Below are 23,291 nucleotides of genomic sequence, written 5' to 3' on the forward strand. Positions count from 1 at the left end.
GATTTCAATTGTTACGTTTTATATTTTCTATAAACATGAGGAATAACCTGTTTTTGTGAACTGTTTTTTTTTGTAACCGCAGCTATGGATTAATTTATCATTATCGTTATTACCGTTTTCACAAATACCTATGTAGGTAATCTATACTAATATTATAAAGCTCAAGAGTGTGTTTGTTTGTTTGTTTGAACGCGATAATCTCAGGAACTACTGGTCCAATTTCAAAAATTATATTCGGTGTTAGATAGCCCATGTATCGAGGAAGGCTATAGGCTATATAATATCATCACGCTAAGACCAACAGGAGTAGAGCAATGCGGGTAAAAACGCAGGGCACAGCTAGTCACGAATTTATTTACGAATCTACATTATTAAAAAAGCTGTCCACATATTTTATGTAACCTAATGAACATTTTTTTTTTCATTTTCGTGTGGTAAAAAACACACATTATGTAAATTTAATTTGTGGTATACATCCTAAATAAACGGCCTGTAACAACGTAATGAAATTAAAAAATATTAAAATGTAGCTATGTAAAAAGGTGAAATAATTATAATATTTTTTGTACAACATTTTGGAGGTGTTTTTAAGGCACGAATTACCCTCTGGCGATTTGGAGTTTAGATGTGCCTTAATTTTTATAATTTAGCGACGTAATAAATTGTAAGCTTGATAAGGATTCTATATTTTTTATATCTAGCTACTAAATAAAATATAATATATGAAATTTTACGTGTCGTGGCAGATGGACGAATGTTTGCAATTTTAATATATATAAACAGTATGTTTCTAAGGGCCGATTTTTCAATCCTTGGATAAAACTTATCCGTCCAATAAAGTATTACACTACAATATAAAAATATCACCTTAAACTGACAAAATACGGGCAAGCCACACATTTTTGAAATGTTTGTACAATTCGATATTCGAAGAATAATTTTTAACTGAGGATTGAAAAATCGGCCCTAAGAATGAATAAAACATGAATAAAACGTTTCTATACTCTCGCAGAAAAATGTTAGAAAGCTTCAAAATACTCTCAAACATAAATTTATTTTCAACATTTAATTATTATCTGTAGGGCGATAGACCCAGTGGTGGGCTGCGTGGCTAGTGTTGGAGGGATTTGTTACAAAATCAAACTAAAATGTACACTAATTAATTTATTGCTAAAATCACTGCTATTACACTTCTACTTGTTACTTAATTGTTACTGTTATTGTTGATTGCTATACTATATGTTAATTATTCTGTTAAATAAATGTTATAATAAATATGTTATATGTTTAATGTTAATGTTACGCGTCGCGACGGTAATATGTTATTTTGTGGATTGTTGATTGTGGACTGACTTAAATTTATGTTAAACGCCGCCCGCGATACCTAGTATTGCTGACTAGGGTGTTCGGTGGTCATTGCACCGAACATGCTCCCGGGCGACAAAGATGAGTGTGAGATGAACATGTTAGAAAATGGTACAAGGGTTTAAATGATTCAATGATAAGAGATATTAAATATGTTACTAATTATTCATGTTTGCTTAATCTAAAGTAAAGTGTAAAATATGAAATCTTAAAATCTAAATGTATATAAGTTAGATCTAAAAATGGAATGTTAAATTCTTAGAGTCAAATATAAAGACTTGAAATCCTCAATGCATGTTAATTAAATCTAAAAGTGAAATTTTAAATTCTTAGAGTCCCTAAGCACACAGTACACACTAACACTATCACTAACACTTTCTTCACAAAATAGTCTCATCGTCTGTTTATTGTTTTATGTTGCTTGGCTATAAGGTCTTCGGTCCGTTGCAAAAGGTTATATTGTGCTTCAATTACAGATGTCTGATTTTTTAATAATTCATGTACATGTCTATTGTTTGCGTGTATTTATTCTATGTCCATTCTATTATATTGTTCCGCGAATCGCTCGTCCAATACGCCGAATAGAGTGTTTGCAACATAACCCACACCATTGATAAGGCCGCGCCGCTGTCTCGCGTGCCTGTCGCGTGCGCCTGGCTCACGTGCCTGATTCAGCAAGACGTCGTTGTAATACAATAACTCCACCTGTTCATGATGTAATTGTGCTAGGTTTATATGACATCGTGCATTATTGTCCATACTATCACATGATTTTTGTAAATGGTACTTTGTAAACTTTTCGGATGCTTCCACACAGTAGGGTGACTTGTTGTAATACGCTACCATGGTCCATTTATCTTAAATTATTTACGTATCAGCCACAGAATCGAAATATAGTGACTGATTATTTTTAAATGCTGATGTTGTATAATTTGCACTTGCGGCAGTTAAGATATTTAAAAATAATAAAAATGAAATTGTTAGGGATAGGAAACTTTGTGAACCTTTTCGTGAGCTGTTTTTAAATTTGTTGATGTTGATCTTTGTCTTCTGTTATTTGTTTTTCCGAGCTTACCGGTAAAAGTGATATTTTATTGCAGGGTCTTTTTATTAACCCATTTTTTGTTTTTAGCGTTACTACTCTAACTAACCCATCGCCACCTGGATGTAACTCGACCACTCTTCCCATAGCCCATTTTCCTGCTGGTAAATTATCGTCATGAATTATCACTATATCCTCAATTTGTATGTTATTTTGTTGTTTTTGCCACTTTGCTCTTGCCGATAATTGAATGAGGTATTCTGACTTCCATCTTTTCCAGATATCATTAGAAAGTTTTGTTACCAGTTGCCATCTCGTTCTAGCGTCTTCTGCTGTTTCAATGACCGTAGTACCAGCTCGCCCGTGAAGAAAGTGTGCTGGTGTAAGGCAATCTATGTCTTCCACACTCTCAGTTAGCGCGCAAAGCGGACGAGAATTTAAACACGATTCTATACGAGCTAAAAGCGTGCTGTACTCCTCAAATGTTAATTTTTGATCACCGATAACTCTCTTCAAATGATACTTGACACTACGTACTGCTCTTTCCCACAAACCTCCAGCTGTAGGCCAGGCTGGTGCGTTAAAATGCCACTCAATTTTCATATCTGTTATTTCTCTGTAGAAACTGTTGTTGAATATAGATTGCAGCTGTTCGTATTCCTCTGACATGATGCGGTTAGCTTTTACGAAATTTGTACCGTTGTCGCTGTAAATATGTTTAGGTGTTCCTCTTCTAGCAGCCATTCGGCGTAGGGCTGATAAAAATGCGGAGCTTGTGAGCTCCGACACGATTTCTAAATGTATGGCTTTTGTTACCATGCATACAAATACTACTATATAGCCCTTTGTTGTTCGTACAGATCTCCCTTGGCTGGCCTTCACGTCCACAAATCCTGTATAATCCACCCCTGTATGGTAGAATGGAGGGGCGGGGTTACAGCGTGAATCTGGTAGATCTCCCATAAGTTGGTTTTTTAACTCCGGATTCTGTTTACGACACGTTACACAGCTTCTTATTTGTTTCTTCGTTGTTTTGTATCCACCCAAAATCCAATATTTTCTTCTTAACGTATATAATGTTAACTTAGCGCCTCCATGGAATGTAAGACGATGAGCTTGATCAATTAATAAATATGTTAATCTATGATTATGCGGGATGATTATCGGATGTTTTGTGTCGTAAGGTATGATGCTATTCCTTAACCTTCCCCCGACACGTAAAATATTGTCCTTATCTAAAAATGGATTAAAACTTAATAATTTGCTAGTTGAACTTAAACGATTATTTATCTGTAAATTATGTAGGTCGTTGTAAAATTCAGTTTGTTGTACGTGACGTATTATTCGTAATTTTGCTGCCTTGCATTCTTGCAATGTAATATGTTTACACGTAGGTCGATGTTTGCTTTTTGGTGTCAATGCTCTCTGTATCCATGCTAATATTCTTGTTATTTTATTAATTGAATTATATTTTTCTAATAACTTGTCAATTAAGCTTTCTTGAATTGTTGTTATAGGTACCGATACGTATGTTTTTGTTTCATGGTTGGTTTCGTAATTGTTTTTATTTACTATATTTTCCAGATAATTATGTTGCGATAGCCACGATGGACCCTTCCACCATAGAGATTTATCCTTTAATTGTGCAACTGTTAGGCCTCTACTCGCCGCATCAGCTGGGTTCTCTGCGCTTTTCACATAACGCCAGCACTCAGGCAACATTACTTCTTTAATTTTCTTTACACGATTCGATACAAACGTATTCCAACGAGCTTCATCCCCATATATCCATCCTAAAACAACCATAGAATCACACCATCCATACATCTTAATATTATTTTCATTATAACATGAAATAACTTTTAACATTAGCTTTGAAAGTAGCTGAGCTCCGCATAATTCGAGTCGCGGTAGTGAGACGGACTTGTTGTGTGGTACAAGTTTAGTTTTCGAAGCGATTAAAACAGTTGAATAATTATTTGTTCCCTTTTGAATCCTTCCATAAATTGTTGCTGCGTAAGCCTTTATTGATGCGTCACAGAAACCATGCAATTCGATGAGTCCTCCCTTCGAACAGCCTATCCAACGTGGTATATTAATACTGTTGATGTTTTCAATATCCGCTTTTAACTTAAACCATTCACGTTGTATATAAGTTGGTATGACGTCATCCCAATTGAGCTTTTCTTGCCATACGGATTGAAATAATAATTTTAATTTCGTGACTACTGGGGCTAACCAGCCTAATGGGTCAAAAATTTTTGAAATTTCAGCCAGGAGTATTCTCTTCGTGATTTTATTTGTGTTATTGAATTTAATGTTGCAATTGAATGTAAACATGTCTTCTGACGAGTCCCATTGTAATCCTAACGTTTTAGTGATCGCTTCGGCTTTGAAACTAAAAATGTTTGTGTCAGCATTTTGTTCGTTATTCAGGCTACTTAATAATTCAGATTCATTCGATGACCATTTCCTTAACGTAAATCCACCTGATTTCAACAACTGATTTAATTGGTAAATTTGTTTTTGACCCTCTTCAATAGTGTGTGACCCATGGAGCAGGTCATCCATGTAAAAGGACTCCATAACTATATCTGTTACTTCTGGAAATGATAACTTTTCATCCGTTGCTAACCTCCTTAACGTCATCATAGCCAAGAAAGGTGCTGATTTTGTGCCATATGTGACTGTTGTTAGTTGATGTTCTTGTAAACTTGGCTCCGATGAATCTCTCCATATAATTTTTTGAAACCGTTGATCTTCTTCGTGAATTTTGATTTGCCGGTACATTTTTTCGATGTCAGCAGTGTATGCGTATCGAAATTGACGCCATTTTAATATTAGTTTTTGTAAATCTTGTTGTAAATTGGGCCCCTTACACATAATATCATTTAAGCTTTTCCCTGTTGTTGTTTTCGCTGAAGCATTGAATACCACCCGAAGTTTTGTTGTGGTGGATTCTTGTCGTAAAACTGAGTGATGTGGTAAAAATATTTCTCTTGGTAAATTACTTGTTGATCGACGCATATGATTTAATTGTTGATATTCGTGAATAAAATCTCTGTATTGTTGGGCTAGCTCTGGTTGTTTGTTGAACTTCTTCTCTAAATTGTTGAATTGTGCTATTGCTAATTCCTTTGTTGACCCCAATTCTTGTTCATACTGTTCAATAAATGGGATTCTTACTTCATATCTTCCATCTGTTAATCTTCTCGTTGTTTTGTTGTAGAAATCTATACATTTCTGATCTTCTGTTGATAATTCTTCTGTTTCAGTGATTTCCTCAATTTCCCAAAATTGTTTAATGTTGTCCATGTTTGTTAACACAATGTTGCATTGAAAAGTATGCACATTACCACATAAAATCCACCCTAAATGTGTTTGTTGAGCGAGAGGTTGTGTTGTGCAGTCTCCTCTGATCATCCCTTCTAGAACGACTGTTGAGTAAATATCTGCTCCAAGCAATAAGTCCACTGGTCTGCTTATATTAAAGTCCGGATCTGCTAAGTTTATTTTCTTTATGTAGTTCCATGCTGGTTTTTCAAATGTTAAACTTGGTAAATTTTTAATTAAGTTGTTCATTATATATGCTTCTGTGTTGAATTCAAAATTGTTGTATATCGACGCGCATTTAATGTTAATTTTTCCCTTGCAATTGTTTTTGTTTTGTCCAACCCCGAATATAACCCCATGACATGCTTCCCGTTTCAACCCCAATTGTTGTGCACCGTTTTCTGTTATTAGTGATATTTGTGACCCCTGATCTATGAGTGCTCGCATAGTTATATATGTACCATTGCTGCTCCGTACTCTTAACATTGCTGTTGAAAGTAAAATTTCTGACACATCATTTTGCGACACGTGTGACATGCCGGCCCCGCTTTTATTCGAAGAATTATTGTTTAGTGTTTTGTACATAACCGGCCGTTCTGAGGTCGACGATCGCTGACTTATTGCATCATGCAAAATCGTATTATGCGCTCGGTTGCATATCCGACACCGATGAAATGATGAGCAAGGCTTTCCATTATGAGAAAATAGACAATTTATACAAATGTTGAATCTATTCAATGTTTTAAATTTAATTTCATTCGGTTGATCTAAAAATGTCTTGCATTTGTATAATCCATGTTCTAAATTACAGAGAGGGCAAGTTATGTTAATCTTAGATGATAAGTGATATGTTTTCATAATGGGTTTTGGAGAGTGGCGATTTCCAGAGTAGTTGTGCTGGTTGACTTGATAGTTGTTATTTCTCACATAATTTGGTAGACGATTAACTTCCTGAGAATATGTTGGATAGAAATTGGGCTTTATATACGAAGGTTTTTGACTGACAGGTTCTTGTTTTCTTCTAGATTGTTCTAACATTGTAAATTTACTCTCTAAATAATCCAAAAAATCTTGTAGGACCGGTAGCTCTCTCGGTTGTTTTAATGATTCCACATAATCGGCATGAGATTGGTTGTCTAATTTGAGCGCTAAAATATGTACTATAATGGGGTCCCAAGAGCTTATGTCGACATCTAGGTTTTTAATTGCATTTAAGCTCTCCTTTGTAGCATCATACATTTTCTTAAGTTGTACTAGTGATTGAATTTGCATGTTTGGCAGGCCTAAAATCATATTCATATGTGACGCAAATATTAGTTTTTTGTTTTCATATCTATGATTCAAAATGTCCCAACAGGTTATATAATTCTCCGAACTTATTTGTAGGTGCTGAATCAGGCGTTCAGCATCGCCCTTGATTTTGCTCTTTAAATATTGCATTTTCTGTGCATTAGATAAGGTGGGGTTGACGTGTACTATTTCATAAAATAAATTTTTAAAGGAAACCCATTGTTGATAGTTGCCCGTGAATGTGTGTATGCCCGTGTATGTCAACTTGAGGTGTAATATGTTCTCTGTGGGATACAGACCACAGCTTGGTGTTGATTGCTTCTTTGAGGCGGTCAAAAATACCTTCGTGATGAGTGAAGGCATTTTCATACTCATGGTCTTGCCCATCCAAAATACTATCAATCTCCCAGTGTAGTGTGTCTATTACGCCCCATCGCGAGTTCAATTGCTGTAGTACATCCTCAAATTTCCATTTAGTTGTTATTTTTTCTAAATCAATGCTGTTCACTGTTCTCATTAAAGCTTTAAAATTAACTGCTTGTTTATGCAACATCTCTTGCAATTTACTTGACCTTGAAACGGGTGCGGGAGAAATTGCACCTTGTTCAGCCTGTTTATTTGTTTTGTAAATGCCCTCCATGATGTTGTTAATTAAAAAATAATGAAACGATCTTACTTGTTCTGGAACTGTTGAGTTTTACACTTACACCCACTTAATTGTCACTCACTGTTACACCCAACACTAGCGCGTCAGCCCGGCGGCGCTGACTCTCAACGAGATACGAGAGGCGTAAATTCCCGAATCCCGTGATCCCGCTACGGTAGCTCGAAGGACCAAAATGTAGGGCGATAGACCCAGTGGTGGGCTGCGTGGCTAGTGTTGGAGGGATTTGTTACAAAATCAAACTAAAATGTACACTAATTAATTTATTGCTAAAATCACTGCTATTACACTTCTACTTGTTACTTAATTGTTACTGTTATTGTTGATTGCTATACTATATGTTAATTATTCTGTTAAATAAATGTTATAATAAATATGTTATATGTTTAATGTTAATGTTACGCGTCGCGACGGTAATATGTTATTTTGTGGATTGTTGATTGTGGACTGACTTAAATTTATGTTAAACGCCGCCCGCGATACCTAGTATTGCTGACTAGGGTGTTCGGTGGTCATTGCACCGAACATTATCTATATTCATGAAAATTTCTATTGTTCCAGATAAACCACGATCGTCAAAAATGAAGATCATATAACCGAAAATGTGTAAACGGATGGTCGAAACAAAAATAGAAAGAGTGAGAAAGAAAAAGAGAACCATTGCTGATTTCTGATTTGTGGAGAATATAATTATGGTGGCGATTCAGGTCTTTGATATTCAGGCAGAGGCTACCGTGACAAACGTTAAGCGTGAGAGATAAAGGTATAAGATTGTTCTTTTTTATGTTTGTACAATCACTACATAGTATAAAATAACGTTGCTTTCTCTGTCCCTATGTCCCTTTGTATGCTTAAATCTTTAAAACTACGCAACGGATTTTGATGCGGTTTTTTTAATAGATAGAGTGATTCAAGAGAAAGGTTTTAGTAGGAATATAATTTATTAGGTTTTAGACAAAGCGGGCGAAGCCGCGGGCGATAAGCTAGTCATTTATATACCAACTGTCCTAGCAGGTTGTTCTGCTCCCATGCCCCTTTTTCGTATATAACCTCCATAAGAACTATTCTTGTGCCTTATGGAAACTAAAAAAAATTGGTCGATCTATTGTCGAGTTTTACGCTTAGTAATACATTTAGTGAATCATTTTTATTATACTATAAACTAGCTTTCCGCACGCGGTTTCGCCCGCTCTTAAACCATAAGCATATTTAGCATATTTAGGTACATGCACAGGGTACATGATAACATCTGTATGTACCTAAATATGCTTAGATTTTTACAGACGCTAGGTGGCAGTTAATACAGTTTTAGGTTGTCTTTTCTTAATGCTGCAACGTAGCAATAGATAAAATTGTTTAGAAAAAAGATATAATAATTACCGGAAAGTAAAATACCTTTTACAACGCTAAACTAGTTCATAAATATATTAATACTATAAACCGCCCGCGGCTTCACCCGCGTTTTCAAAAGAAAAGCCCGCATAGTTTCCGTTCCTGTGGGATTTCCGGGATAAAACCTATCCTATGTCCCGGGGTAAAAAGTAGCCTATGTCCTTTCTCAGGTATCAAAATATCTCTATACCAAATTTCATGCAAATTGATTCAGTAGTTAAGGCGTGATTGAATAACAGACAGACAGACAGAGTTACTTTCGCATTTATAATATTAGTATGATTAATAATGCGCATATCAAAACAAATGACATCTGCCAATCGTATGTATATTTAAGTTCAATTTTAAATGCAAATATTATAAACTGATTAGTATCGAAATTCACGTAGGTATTTCAGTAACGAACGTCCAAATGAATACGATTTAATATACTGACAACATTCAGTTCAATTAATAATATTATGTATACTATATTAGGTACAATATAACATTAATTATTGTAATATTAAAATTCTCTTGTCATACAGTTATTAAACTATAAATACTGAAGCGGCTCAACTTACTTTATGAATACTTTAAATATGTTCATTTAGTCGTAAAGTTTAAATGTAGTAGCTACAGGATTTTTTGAAATATTTTATACGAATTCTCTCAAATTTATTTATCTGGGCAAATACCTATCGGAACAAACAGATGAAATTATTTTACTCAAAGAAAATTCGTCTATGATAAACTGAATTGAATATTTAAGTAACTGAATTGTACATTTTACAGAATGATCTATAAAATATAAATTGTGTGGATCCCTGTTACGTTAAATTGAGCTATATTCATTATGTTGGTGTTTGTGTGTGGAAATAACCATAAATAATAAAAATTTCCATCAAAAATGTTGTTTTCTGTCCACTTTCATTAAATGCATGGCACTTGTGTACACATTTTGAAATGAACATGAATTACAAAGACCACACAAAATAAACACAAGAAAATATATTTTTTCTAAATAAAATGTATACCATGGAAATGAGATAACTGCTGACTTTCTTTCTGCGCGCGGCTTTGCCCTTCAAAAAAATACCCTCATAGTTCCCGTTCCCGTGAGATACCTGGGATACAACCTATCCTATGTTATTTCCCAGGTCTCAAGCTATTTCTGTCAAAGCCTGAAGAGGAGACAGACACACAGACTTTTGCATTTATTATATTAGTTTCGATGGTAATAATCGCTAATTTACAGTTTAATTAGTCTGACTTCATCATTTTATACAATCTCCAATCCATACTAATATTATAAAACTGAAGAATTTGTTTGTTTGAACGCGCTAATCGCAGGAAATACTGGTCCGATTTGAAAAATTCTTTCAGCGTTAGACAGCCCATTTATCGAGGAAGGCTATATATAATCACGCTAAGACCTAGGGGAGCGGAGCCACGCAGGTGAAACCGCGCGGCACAGCTAGTCTTTAATAACCCATTGACCCCCGAGCGGCCCGATCGGTCCACGACACAATAGATTTTCTATTGTGTCTGTGATTCCGGGGGCTGAGTTAATAAGGGTATTATATTTTCCCCAGGCTATATACCATATGGATCAAGTAAACGTTACACGCAATGTGACCAACGGGACGTCAAGGGACGAAGAATGGACGGACTCCGTGCTGTTCAAGATAAGGACCGCGGTGCTGCTGCTCATCGTGATAATGGCGGTGCTGGGAAACCTGCTCGTTATTGTCAGTGTTATGAGGCACAGGTTTGTATGAATTTATATTAAATAGCTTTAAAGAAAAGCTTTGAGAATTGGAAATGATGGCGGTTAAGTGTCGCCACGGTAGGAAAGACGTTGGTCAAAATGTATGTAGGTATATAAGATGTTATGTTATAACGAATTCTATATAGGATCAATGTAGCTATAAGGAATAGAAAGCAGTAAGAATTGGAAATGATGGGTGAGCGGTTAGATGTCGCCATGGTACATTACAGCGAAATGACGTTGCTAAAAATTTATTTAAGATGTTATAACTGTTTGTGTTCTCATGCACACTCACGCAAACATAGGTACATACAAGCACACACACACACAATACACACACACACACACACACACAATATCCATCGGCCAAATCGTTTATTTTATTTTTATTTTTATTTTCTTAATCATTTAAGTACTTTGTATTCTTTCATCATTAGTCGCTAAAATTTATTTTGTTAACTTGCCAAATATAATGTAATATGGAATTTGTAAGGGGAGGCACTGCCTTCTGTGATACAGGTAATTACCTAGTTCAGAAAGCAGAGCAATATTGTAATGTTATATTTGAAGTTGCTAATAAATTTTATTTTATTTATTTATTTTATTTATAGGATCTCAATATGTAATATATCAGTATTTAAACTTTATAATTCGTTGAAAGTCATAAAAGTTTTCAATAATAGCTGTGCATTACTAATTTAATTATTTAATGTACCTTGCAACAAAATAAAGCACAAATTATCATCCTAAATTGTTGAAATTACTTTACTCGGATGATATTGTTTATCTTTTCATATTGATGTTTAGAAATATTATGGTGAAGTGAGTAGGTGAGCACCTATACTCACTTCACGGCGTCGAAAAAGATTTTATCGATTTACCTTTAAAACTGAATGAGTTAAATTCGTGTCTATAGGTCATGACAATCATCCCTAGAAAACATGGTGCAAAATGTTCTAATCTTAGTAGTTTTCCTGGCGTCAGTGTGTTAGTTATTAAGTCAATTTTTATCTAGAGGTATGTAGATTCAAGTTTGCAACAACAAAATCCCTACATCTGTCTCACCTCTGTCCCTATGCATGTTGAGGTCTGTAAAAACACGCAACGGATTTTGATGCGATTTTTTAATAGATATAGTAGTTCTCGAAGGAATCGTACAAACCTAATGTTAAGTTTTAGACCTCTAACACACGAACGGCAAGTTGTGAACGGCAGAGGCTACTTCAGCCGTCGCCACCTGTCGACGGCAGTCGTTCTGTGCCGTCAGCAACTTGCCGTTCGTCTGTTAAAACGCTTAGACGTAGCGGGCAAAACCGCGGGCGGATAGCTAGTAGTGATGATAAATTAAAGTCCGTAATACAATACCTAGAGAGGTCAATTGCGGTGAACACTGTCATCATAGGGCTAAGCGCGCACCACGATTTTAATTTTTGCGACACGATTTCAAAAACGCGCTGTAGAAAATCGCAGAGAGTACGGTGCGCGCACAGCGATAATTTAATAGTGATCCTTACTCACTTTCATCGTGGATTTCGTACAAGTTGCTTGTCTTTATTTACTACTTGGGAGGATAAGAAGAAAAAAAAAAAGAAAATTCGTCTATATTGGACTCATTATTTTACAGCAGATAGAATTGTCAAAGGTTTCTTTTATCCATACTAATATTATAAATGCGAAAGTAACTCTGTCTGTCTGTAAATTTGGTATAGAGATATTTTGATACCCGAGAAAGGACATAGGATCGGTTTTATCCCGGAAATCCCACGGGAACGGGAACTATGCGGGTTTTTCTTTGACTGCGCGGGCGATGCCGCGGGTCAGAAATACAATGAACTTCGGATGTATCCCAAAAAATTCTTTGGCTATTATAGAATGAAAATTCCGCCAAAAGGCCGCCCTTTGTGCTTTTTTATTTTTTTTATTATTGTAACCTTTATGTATATTTTGTTTCTTGTACAATAAAGTGTTAAATAAATAAATGATTACTGAGTTTATGTTTACCAAACAGTACCTACCTATACCACTACGATGTTTACTGTTGGACAGACGAAACACAAGTGAAGTGCCAGCCGGGCCCGAGTGTGCGATTTTATTATCGCAGTGCGCGCGGTACCATACAATTTCATATTCTGCATTTCATTTTGGCGACAATCGCGTCGCGAGCAGTCGCAGCAAAATGTGACAAATCACAATTTTAAAATCGCTGCGATTATTTAAACGCATGTGCGCGCATTCTCATAGTAACTCATACGTTGTATTTCTGCGATAAAATAATCACGCTGCATAAAGTCGTGGTGCGCGCTTAGCCTTAATGTATGCGTCAATAGCATTTGGTATCAGATCCTGTTTCTGATTTTGTGGTCAATGATCAAACATTTGTATTCTATGAGAGACAATGTTATATGCATTACTAGCTTTCCACCCGCGGCTTCGCCCGCGCAGTCAAAGAAAAACCCGCATAGTTACCGTTCCCATGCGATTTTCGGGATAAAACCTATCCTATGTCAAGGGGTAAAAAGTAGCATAGGTCCTTTCTCGGGTAACAAAATATCTCTATATCAAAGTTCATGCAAATTGGTTCAGTAGTTAAGGCGTGATTGAGTAACAGACAGACAGACAGAGTTACTTTCGCATTTATAATATTAAAGTAGGTATGGATTGTCTCTCATGTAATCAGCATATACAGAGGAATTGATATCACTTTTATTAACTGTGTTATATAAGCATGTATCATTCAAACTTAGTTGTTCTAGTTATCAATATACAAATATTATCTCCCTTATAGATTTCCAAAACGATCTGAGCCTCTCAGTTCCTGCCTTTTTAATAAGGCTGTCTATTTTGTATTTTCATTTGAAATCCTACGCGTAAAATTGTAATATTTTCCTTATTATAGCAATAGATTTGGTCTTAAGTTACTTTTATTGTAAAAAAATACGTGCTCTACATCACTACATAGTGTAAAACAAAGTCGCTCTAGCTGTGTAGTGTGTGTCCGTCCCTATAAACCTATGCTTAAATCTTTAGAACTACGCAACGTATTGTGTCGCAGTTTTTTAATAGAGAGAGTGGTTCTCGAGGAAGATTTTAGCATATCTTAAGTTTAAGACAAAGCGGACGAAGCCGCGGGTGTAAAGCTAGTAAGATCTCGTCAAATACGATTTCAATTATTTCAAAAGATGATCGTAATTGAAATCGAACTAGTGCCACTTTATAAATTTGAAGCAAGGAAATAGTAGTGTAGCATATACTTGACTGCCTCCTTGGTACAGAGGTTGACACGTAAGCGTAGAACCGAGGGGTTCTGGGTTTGATTCCCGGTGGAGACAAAAAAAAAAATGTCTTGGTCTGGCAGGACACAGAAAGCTGATCACCTACGTGTCCCTAAAAAAAGTCGATCAGTAAAACAGATGTATAATGCATCTGCCCCTTACCCCACTAGGGGACACGGGACTTCACATATACTTGACTATTACGTCTTTGATCTAGATTCTAGAAAGTTTTAGTCTCAAACAGTCAGAAGTTATGTCTAACCATCCAGTGCATGCATCCGGAAACCGGTAACAGTATCTCAGTTCTCAACTATTATGTCTATTCGAGTATTATGCAGATGTGATTGTTTGTAGGTTTGTTCTTAATGCCTCAAAAACTACACTATAATTAATAACTGTAGTTATCTGGTTTGAAAATTAAATTGTAATGTATAGCAAACAACCTTTATTCAAAGGTTTTAACTATTTCAAAGGGTCTAAAATGGCGGTTTTTAATGAAAAATTAATGAAAATAATTAATTTTTCCCGTGGTTTTTACTATTATCACTGCCTTTATTAAAATTATCTAATTAATTTATAAAAAATAGGAATAAATATATTTTTTTTATATAATTCTTAATGCACATTTCCACACAATATTTTCAATTCAGCCATAATAAACATAATATTCATACAAACAGGACGTAACTCATTATTATTTATAATTTTAATGACAACCGAAATGCCCCGGGGACGTTTTCCTGAATGTCAATTATAATTTTAAAAAATTACTGGCTTTACTAAGGTTTTATATTCTTTTAAATATTGACGTTAAACTTAATTGTATTTATTTAAAAGGGTATTTTCTTTTTAATTTACTCTTTGATGCAAGTGGGAATTATAATAAAGAAGTTATTGATTCTTCTGCTGAAAATAAAAGGTGCTGTCTTGATATTATTTATCATTCGACATATTAGATAGACTAGGTATCCAAAAATTGTTCAACCAGTTCTTGTGCCTTTAATCTACACTAATAATATTATTATAAAGAGGAAAACTTTGTTAGTTTGTTTGATTGTAATGAATAGGCTCATAAACTACTGGACCGATTTTAAAAATTCTTTCACCTCGAAAGCTACATTATCCACGAGTAATATAGGATAGGTTTTATCCCGGAAATTCCACGGGAACGGGAACTATGCGAGTTTTTCTTTGAAACCGCGGGCGGAGCCGCCGGCGGAAAGCTAGTCTTATATAGATGGACAGATTTAATTCAAACTTTGCGCACTCAAGGATCGATGACACTATAATAATATCCTGAGTTTAACTTAGGTATTAAAAGCGTGTTTTTGTAGTGAAACTTTTTTAGGCGAATTGAGAGTAAAATTTCAAGCTCGCGTTATGGCAATACTGTCACGTCATGTAGGCAACGATTTGATTTAAATCTTGCCAAAGAAGTTTTACTTCTGACACTTTCACTTCTTTTTTAAATAATTATATTAATATTATCAAGCTGAAGAGTTTGTTTGTTTGAACGCGCCAATCTCAGGAACTACTCGTCCGATTTGAAAAATTCTTTCGGTGTTAGATAGCCCATTTATCGAGAAAGGCTATTAATAGGCTATATATCATTACGCTAAAACCAACAGGAGCGGAACCATGCGGGTGAAACCGCAGGATGCATCTAGTAATTATAAAAGGATTATCAACACTTTTACTTTCCAGGAAACTACGTGTCATCACGAACTACTTCGTCGTGTCCCTGGCGTTCGCTGACATCCTCGTAGCAATGGTGGTGATGCCGTTCAATTTTAGCGTTCAATTCTACAACGAATGGATATTTGGCACAGTTATATGTGATCTGTGGAACTCGTCTGATGTCTACTTCACGTCTACATCAATTTTGCATCTGTGCTGTATATCTGTGGATAGATATTACGCGATTGTTAAGCCTCTAAAGTATCCTATAAAGATGACAAAAAAGGTGAGCTGTAGTATTTGATTTTATTACGAGTATTTATATACATTTTAGAAGTTAAAGATGCTCGCTGTAAAGTGTTTGAAACAATAAAAAATAATATAATTCGGGAAAATAATAAAATGAATAAACATCTGCTAGATGAAAACATTGAACTCTTAAATTATTACATTTCATGGAATACAAGTCAATACAAGTCAAAAAGAAAAGGAATTTCAGTATTTTTGTTAACTCTTTAGCATACAGTTTTTGATGTTACTTCAAAGGTTTTCTTCAAAGTAAATCGAAGTCCATTTACCGCAGTTATCAAATTTTACATCGAAAAGCTTTTAACGTGATAATAATTAATATATTTAAGCCATGGGATCAACAGAATATTAAGAGATCTTCAGTTAAATTCATAATGTTTAAGTTATCTCAAGTTAATGTTAAACAATAACGCTTCGTTTATGCGATTAAGAAAGTTTGTTTTATTCTAAACTTCGCTTAAAATTATCTTTATCGAATTAACAACTTTTTGTTTTAAGCTTAATATTGGTAGAATTTAGTTTTAAATTTTTGATTGAGTCTTAGAAACGAAAATAGGTATTATTATATTAATTGACAGTTTTCTTACAAAAGATCAAATAATAGTTACAACTTTATTTTCCACTAGTAAGATATTGTTAATCTTTATTACCTATTTTTATACTCTAATCTAATAAACCAAATACTCAACATATTTACATGAGAGTAACCTAGAAACTTCACATGTGTATTCAATACAATACAAATAATGCCCTATTTCACCTATCCTAAGGTTCAAAATCAAGCAAACAGATTATTCAAATTAAAAACGTAATTAAAATTCCCATGCAAAAATTCTAGAACGTTCTCGTATGAATTTCATTTCGTCATGTCTGAAAAAAGTTCTCGATGTTTCGAGAATTTTACGTAGTTCTTTACAGGAATCGGTTGGTGGATTATACCATTTTTATACGGTTTATAATACACGTATTCTGATTTATGAAAACATGGACATTTTGAACAATAGTCTTTGTAATTCTTGTGCATATTATATGATGATACAATGGTAATTTTTGATAAGGTCTAAATTTTTTTAGCCTGTGTATCGGGTTACCCAATTTATATATGAATACAAATGAACAAAAGACGTTTTGTAACTCATAACATACAAAATTCTTGTAGGGTCTAATGGGAAGGTAAATGAGCTGACGCGAGTCTCTGTTCTTGTCATAAAAATAATGATTTGTGAACAAAGCAAGATAATAATTATGTGGGTTGTATTTTCTAAATGATAATTGCGGCTGTATCCTCCACATACTTTACGCTGTATATAAATAATATGTATGATTATGCTTTTATAAAAATTTATTAAAACTAGTTTTACAAGGAGGTAGTTTTTCAATGATTTTTTTTTTTCAATCTGATGGTAGTATTTCATTTTACAGGGTTTCTAGTACAATTTTATTTGCCTGTTTCCAAGTTTTTCCTTCTGATCTTTGAAATTGTATTGAAAGTTATTTATGGTGATTGACTAAGGCGAAACTCTTTTTTTATAAAACAATAATCCAATTACATCATCAAAGGCTCTAACTATACATTATTTTTCAGATGGCGTTCGTAATGTTAGCAGCGACCTGGCTAAGCCCTATAACAATATCCTACGCTCCAATATTCATGGGCTGGTACACCACGAGCGAATTCATACGGAACAGAGTGCAAAACCAATGCGAGTTTAAAGTCAACAAGCCGTACGCTGTGATATCTAGCTCCATATCCTTCTGGATACCCTGCACTATCATGATATTCACCTACCTCGCTATATTCAAAGAGGCAAACCGCCAAGAAAAAGCGCTGCACGCTAGAGCAGGCAATGCCATGCTAATGCATCGGCATTCAAGAGAAGTAGGTGACAAGAACGGTGCTTTACATATCAACGCGACCACACCAACCAAAGATAGGAATATCCTCAAAATGAAGAGGGAACACAAAGCAGCGAGGACGTTAGGCATCATTATGGGAGCGTTTATCCTCTGCTGGCTGCCGTTCTTCCTCTTCTACGTGTCCACGTCCTTGTGTGACACCTGTGTTTACCCCGAAGTATTGACTGTGATCATGTTCTGGACTGGTTACTTCAATTCAGCATTGAATCCCATCATTTACGCGTACTTCAATCGCGATTTCCGAAATGCTTTCAAGAACACGCTCGCGTGTGCGTTCTGCAGTTTCTGCCGGCGGAATTCGATGGACTCAGATGCGTTAGAGAGATTGGACCGACGCGGTTCAGCTCAGCTCAGAGTGCCAATCCCTTCTAGAAGACAATCCGATCTAGCGTCACTTTGAGTGTCACCAAACTTTGACGTTTCGACCGTATGACGGGCCTAGTGTTTCAACGAATGATTATTGTGTACTTAGTAGCAGTGATGTAAATATTTATACTAGTGAATTTAAAAGTGCGAGTTCCTTATGTTTCGAAGTAAATTATTTTTCATATTCTAATGTAGATTTAAGGACGTTAGTGACGATTATAAATTATAGTGTTAGTGAATAGATAGATGTAAGTGAATATAAACGAACTCATCTGTAATTTATTGTATACTATTCTCTGTTTTATATCCTTAATCATAAAGTCTAGAATGTTCTTAATCATATATCACATAGACAATTGTAAATACTATAGAACGTATAGCTAATGTTAGTGAATGCCCAAAAATGAATGAAGGCCAAAAATTTACATCAATGTTAAGATCAAATAAAGATACGTAAGCTAGTTTAGTGTTGTAATTTAGTGAAGAAAATAAGCAATAAGTAGATAAATAGAAACTAGAAGACTATAGAATTAAAGAACTGAGATTTGCAAACTCTTGTAGTGAATCAAATAGCTAACATTGTATTATCGAAGTACATCTAAGTAGAAAATCTTTCAGAACAATATTGCTTGTAACAGGAACGTTACAAGTTGTAAACAATCTCGACATCTAGTCTATAGCCGAAGGCGCTTTGTATATAACCATTATCGATAATGTATATACGTAATATTTAGATTTATCGTTATTATAGGAAGATACGATAATATGGGGACACAACGCTTCAATAGAAAGGTTTTTAAAAATAATTGATGTGCTATTAACTTTATCAGATTTTGGTGTTTGGTGTCGTGTTAATCGATTAATGTATTATTGTTCTAATTAAATTACTAACTTATACTACAATATTTGACGATGGTGAAATTGTTTGACTTGATGTACATAGTACGAAACTACACTTATTTAAGAATGAAAATGAATATTATAATACCTCAGTGAGTCTAATGAATATCTAAGCAATAAATAACTAACTATATCATTTGCTACGAAAAGAAATCAACCAAATATAAATGTACAGCAATATAACTTCAATAACTTCTAGCTTGAAAAAAAAAAGACGGGTTGCATTCCGGGAGTGCCGGCAGAAGTGAAAACTTGATTATTAACGTTCAGCAAGTTTGATATTTTGGAATGGTATCCGTCTTACGCATGGAATATAAGGGCTAAAAGAAAAAACATCCGTCTTACGCTTTTTCGATCAGGCCACGTGTCCTGACGCGAGTTTAAGATTTTATGCCCAACGCCGCTAAAGAAGTTTTCACTTCAATAACTTCTTTGAAGGCAGAAAGAAAATCTATGACGTCATCATTCTATATTATGTCTAAATTTCACCCGATTCACGATTTCACTATCGACAAATATTAAACCAATGTATAACCTAAATTCTCATAGTTCTGTCTGTCGATGTCCATAATCACTTCGCTTAACATTTCAATTAATAGATGCTGCTGTTTTTGCTATCAAATAAGAAAAGATCAATTAGAATACATCTTTTAGGAGAGTATGAGGTTTTTCTTTTACTGTGTTAAAAATAATTCAAATTTCAAGAATAAATCACCTTATACCTTAGCCAAGAAAAAACTATAAATTATGCTCTAATTGTCTTTAAATTTTTTTGTCTTTAATTTTTTTTTATATATAACTTCGTATGGGAACCCAATATTTCCTGAAATAAAACAATTTTATTTATTTTATTTTTATTTTTATTTTTATAATCACGAAAATAGATTTCTCTTTATATGTTTTCGCTCAAATGTCCATTTACTCATTAGAAGTTTTCGCTCAACTGTTGATTCATTTCACTTTTATAAAATTTCTATTACCATTCATTTTTATGGCTTATCCTGGATAATTTTTTTTTTTCAATATGTAAAATACACTATGAAACTTTGGTATTTTTTGTGTAGTTTGAGAAGACTAAAGATTTTTTAGTCTCTTTCCCTTTTTCAAACTTCTTGGTAATAAAGACGTCTGTTTCGTATTCCCACTAGCTAACGCGGCAAGTTCTGCAACACATCCATTACAATTTTACATAATATGTATGTATATCCCATATTTATCTAATACCTACCGAAAATACATTTAGTGCCGTATTTTGATTCAACAATTTGATGGCAAAAACAGCAGATTTAGTTGTTGTAAATTGAATGTCTTCCTTTTAATAATTAAGACTCAAATTATTAGTGAAATAATTATAGAAAATTATTAACGAATTTTTAAATTGGTATCATAGCCTATGTGTCTATATAAAGGTGTATAGCGACTGTCGTTTTGACTTAAAATTATGGATAAGGCCCGTGTACACTACACCGTATTATGTAGAACGTGGTATAATCGACGCTAAGGCTGCGTTCACACTGATAGTTAGACAGCTAATAGCATAGATATTGTAGAAGCCACCTAATGTTAAGTGGTCACCACTACGCATAAATACTTGAAATTTAATGTGTTCCTTAGTTAGCCTTAAGCTATGTCTACATTGATTAGAAATAATACAGTGACTAAGGCTGTGTACACACAGATCGGCAACTAGCTTAAATAACCTTCCACTTAAGCTTCACAGATGCTACTGCAGTAAGTATAGTATTTACTACTTAAGCTAGTGTTCGTATAAACAGCAGTGCTTAACGTTTAGAAACTATTGATTTAGTTTAAGGCTGACAATTTGCAAAGCGAGTAGCTTAAGCTGTGTTTACACTGTGTATTTGTGTATTTAGCAACTGGAATCTTGGCTGATTCCTTTCTTTCTTTTTCTTTATAACTTTGTAGTTCTTTTTAACCGACTTCAAAAAAAAGGAGGAGGTTATCAATTCGGCCGGTATATTTTTTTTTTTTTTTTTTTTTATGTATGTACACCGATTACTCCGAGGTTTCTGAACCGATTTACGTGATTCTTTTTTTGTTCGATGCGGGATGGTGTCGAATTGGTCCCATAAAAATTTTATTCGGCTAGGCCTAGTAGTTTTTATTTTATGAGCATTTTTGTCTGTACTCGATGACTTAATTTCAATGTAGCAAGTAACTTTGATTCACTTCCCGGTAACCGATTGAGCTGAAATTTTGTATACGAATGTAAATTGGATAGCGATGAAACATTATCATGACATGGAGCTGATCTGATGATGGAATCGGAAGGTGGCCATAGGAACTCAGTAATATATTGACTCAACTTTATCGAGTTTGGGCTCGTTTGATTCGTGTTGAAAAATACACTAAAAAGTATTAAATAAAAATAACTGCGTTAAAAACAACCGACTTCAAAAACGGAAAAGTAAGAAATAAAAAAGATTTGATATTATTAATTACTACATATTATTTTTATGTGCTATTTATTAAATAGGTTTGAAGTCGGTGCCAAACACTAAGCACTTAGTATTAAGCCCATGCACCGACATCAAACCTATTTAATAAATAGCACATAAAAATAATATGTAGTAATTAATAATATCAAATCTTTTTTATTTCTTACTTTTCCGTTTTTGAAGTCGGTTGTTTTTAACGCAGTTATTTTTATCTTTATTATCTATTAATTCCATCAGAGTATTTTTTTAGAAATTTGGTCAAGCAGTATTCACATTTACTATTCTTTATTAAACACTTAGCAAGTGCTAAGGCACTTTTATGACTATCAGTGTGAACGGAGCCTAATCTAATGCTCAAAATACGTAGTCTTTTCATACGTGATTAAAAAATAAAGTATTTAAATGTAATGTGTACAATATATCAATTGAATTTGATACACAAATATTGTAATAGTGAGTGTTGTAGGTATTTTATTTAGAGCGGATTTTTCAATCCTTGGTTAAAATTTATCCGTCCAATAAAGTACACGAACATAATATTAAAATGTCACTTGTAAACTGTCAAATACGGACAATTACGATACATTTTTGAAATGGTAGTTTAATACGTTATTCGATGAATAAGTTTTAACCAAGGATTGAAAAATCAGCCATTAATAGGTAATAATTTATAGATAATGTGAGTAGTCGTGGTTTAGGATTCGGCATAGTAATAGATAAAAATACGTTGACGTAATACGGTGTTACCGAGGCTTATAAATTATGATTAAATATATTAAGTAATAATATCTGGTTGTGAGTTCTATAAATTACTAAGTCATATCTAATCTTCCCTTCCTGTAATTGGATAAAAAAATATCGTACAGCTTTTGAATTCTGTGCTTATTCTGTTATTAAAACCTTGTCATAAATTAAATGAATGTAAAGTTACCAAAAGCTAACCTATTAAGGGCCGATTTTTCAATGCATGGATAAAACTTATCAACCCAATAAAGGCCCTTAAAAACACAATAATATTAAAATGTCACCCGTAAACTATCAAAGACGGGCAAAGAATACATTTTTGAAATGGTAGTTTAATACGTTATTCGACGAATAAGTATTAACCAAGGATTGAAAAATCAGCCCAATAGTATTTATTTATTGTATTTTTAATTGTTTAGTTGTTGTTGCAATATTAATTGTATTTATGTTTTTCATAGTGTTATTATTTAAAAATAAAATGTTAATAATTTATATAAACGAGTGATACTAGCTAATGTTTAATAAACAATGTTTGATAGCTTTCAATTTACATTGAGTCATTATTATATTGTCCATATAAATTACTACTATTATTTTGAGTAAGTACATATTTCAAAATATTGATTCATTATAATACAATAAATTATAAATTGAGACAGTCAGTAGAATAGTAGAATTATATTTATCCTATTACATCAAATAAAAGATACACAAGTAAACAATCATTTTTACTAAAAAATCTACAAAGAAAATGTTTACAAATGTTACCATCGAAAATATTAAGATCTAATTTATCGTCCCACTGAGCCAT

At 33.9% G+C, this 23,291-nt stretch overlaps 1 protein-coding gene across 1 annotated transcript in view; it reads left to right on the top strand.

Moving 5' to 3' along the window:
- Positions 1-19,484, top strand: part of LOC123702679 (octopamine receptor beta-2R) — a 156,272-nt gene extending 136,788 nt beyond the window's left edge. The window contains exons 4-7 of the mRNA XM_045650456.1: positions 8,256-8,457; positions 10,661-10,836; positions 15,813-16,071; positions 17,680-19,484. Coding sequence (XP_045506412.1) covers positions 10,673-10,836; positions 15,813-16,071; positions 17,680-18,411 — 1,155 coding nt within the window. The 5' untranslated portion in view covers positions 8,256-8,457; positions 10,661-10,672 and the 3' untranslated portion in view covers positions 18,412-19,484. The remainder of the gene's footprint in view (positions 1-8,255; positions 8,458-10,660; positions 10,837-15,812; positions 16,072-17,679) is intronic.
- Positions 19,485-23,291: the final 3,807 nt, after the last annotated feature.

Source organism: Colias croceus, chromosome 24, assembly GCF_905220415.1.
Source record: "Colias croceus chromosome 24, ilColCroc2.1".
In the NCBI taxonomy this organism is placed as follows: domain Eukaryota; kingdom Metazoa; phylum Arthropoda; class Insecta; order Lepidoptera; family Pieridae; genus Colias; species Colias croceus.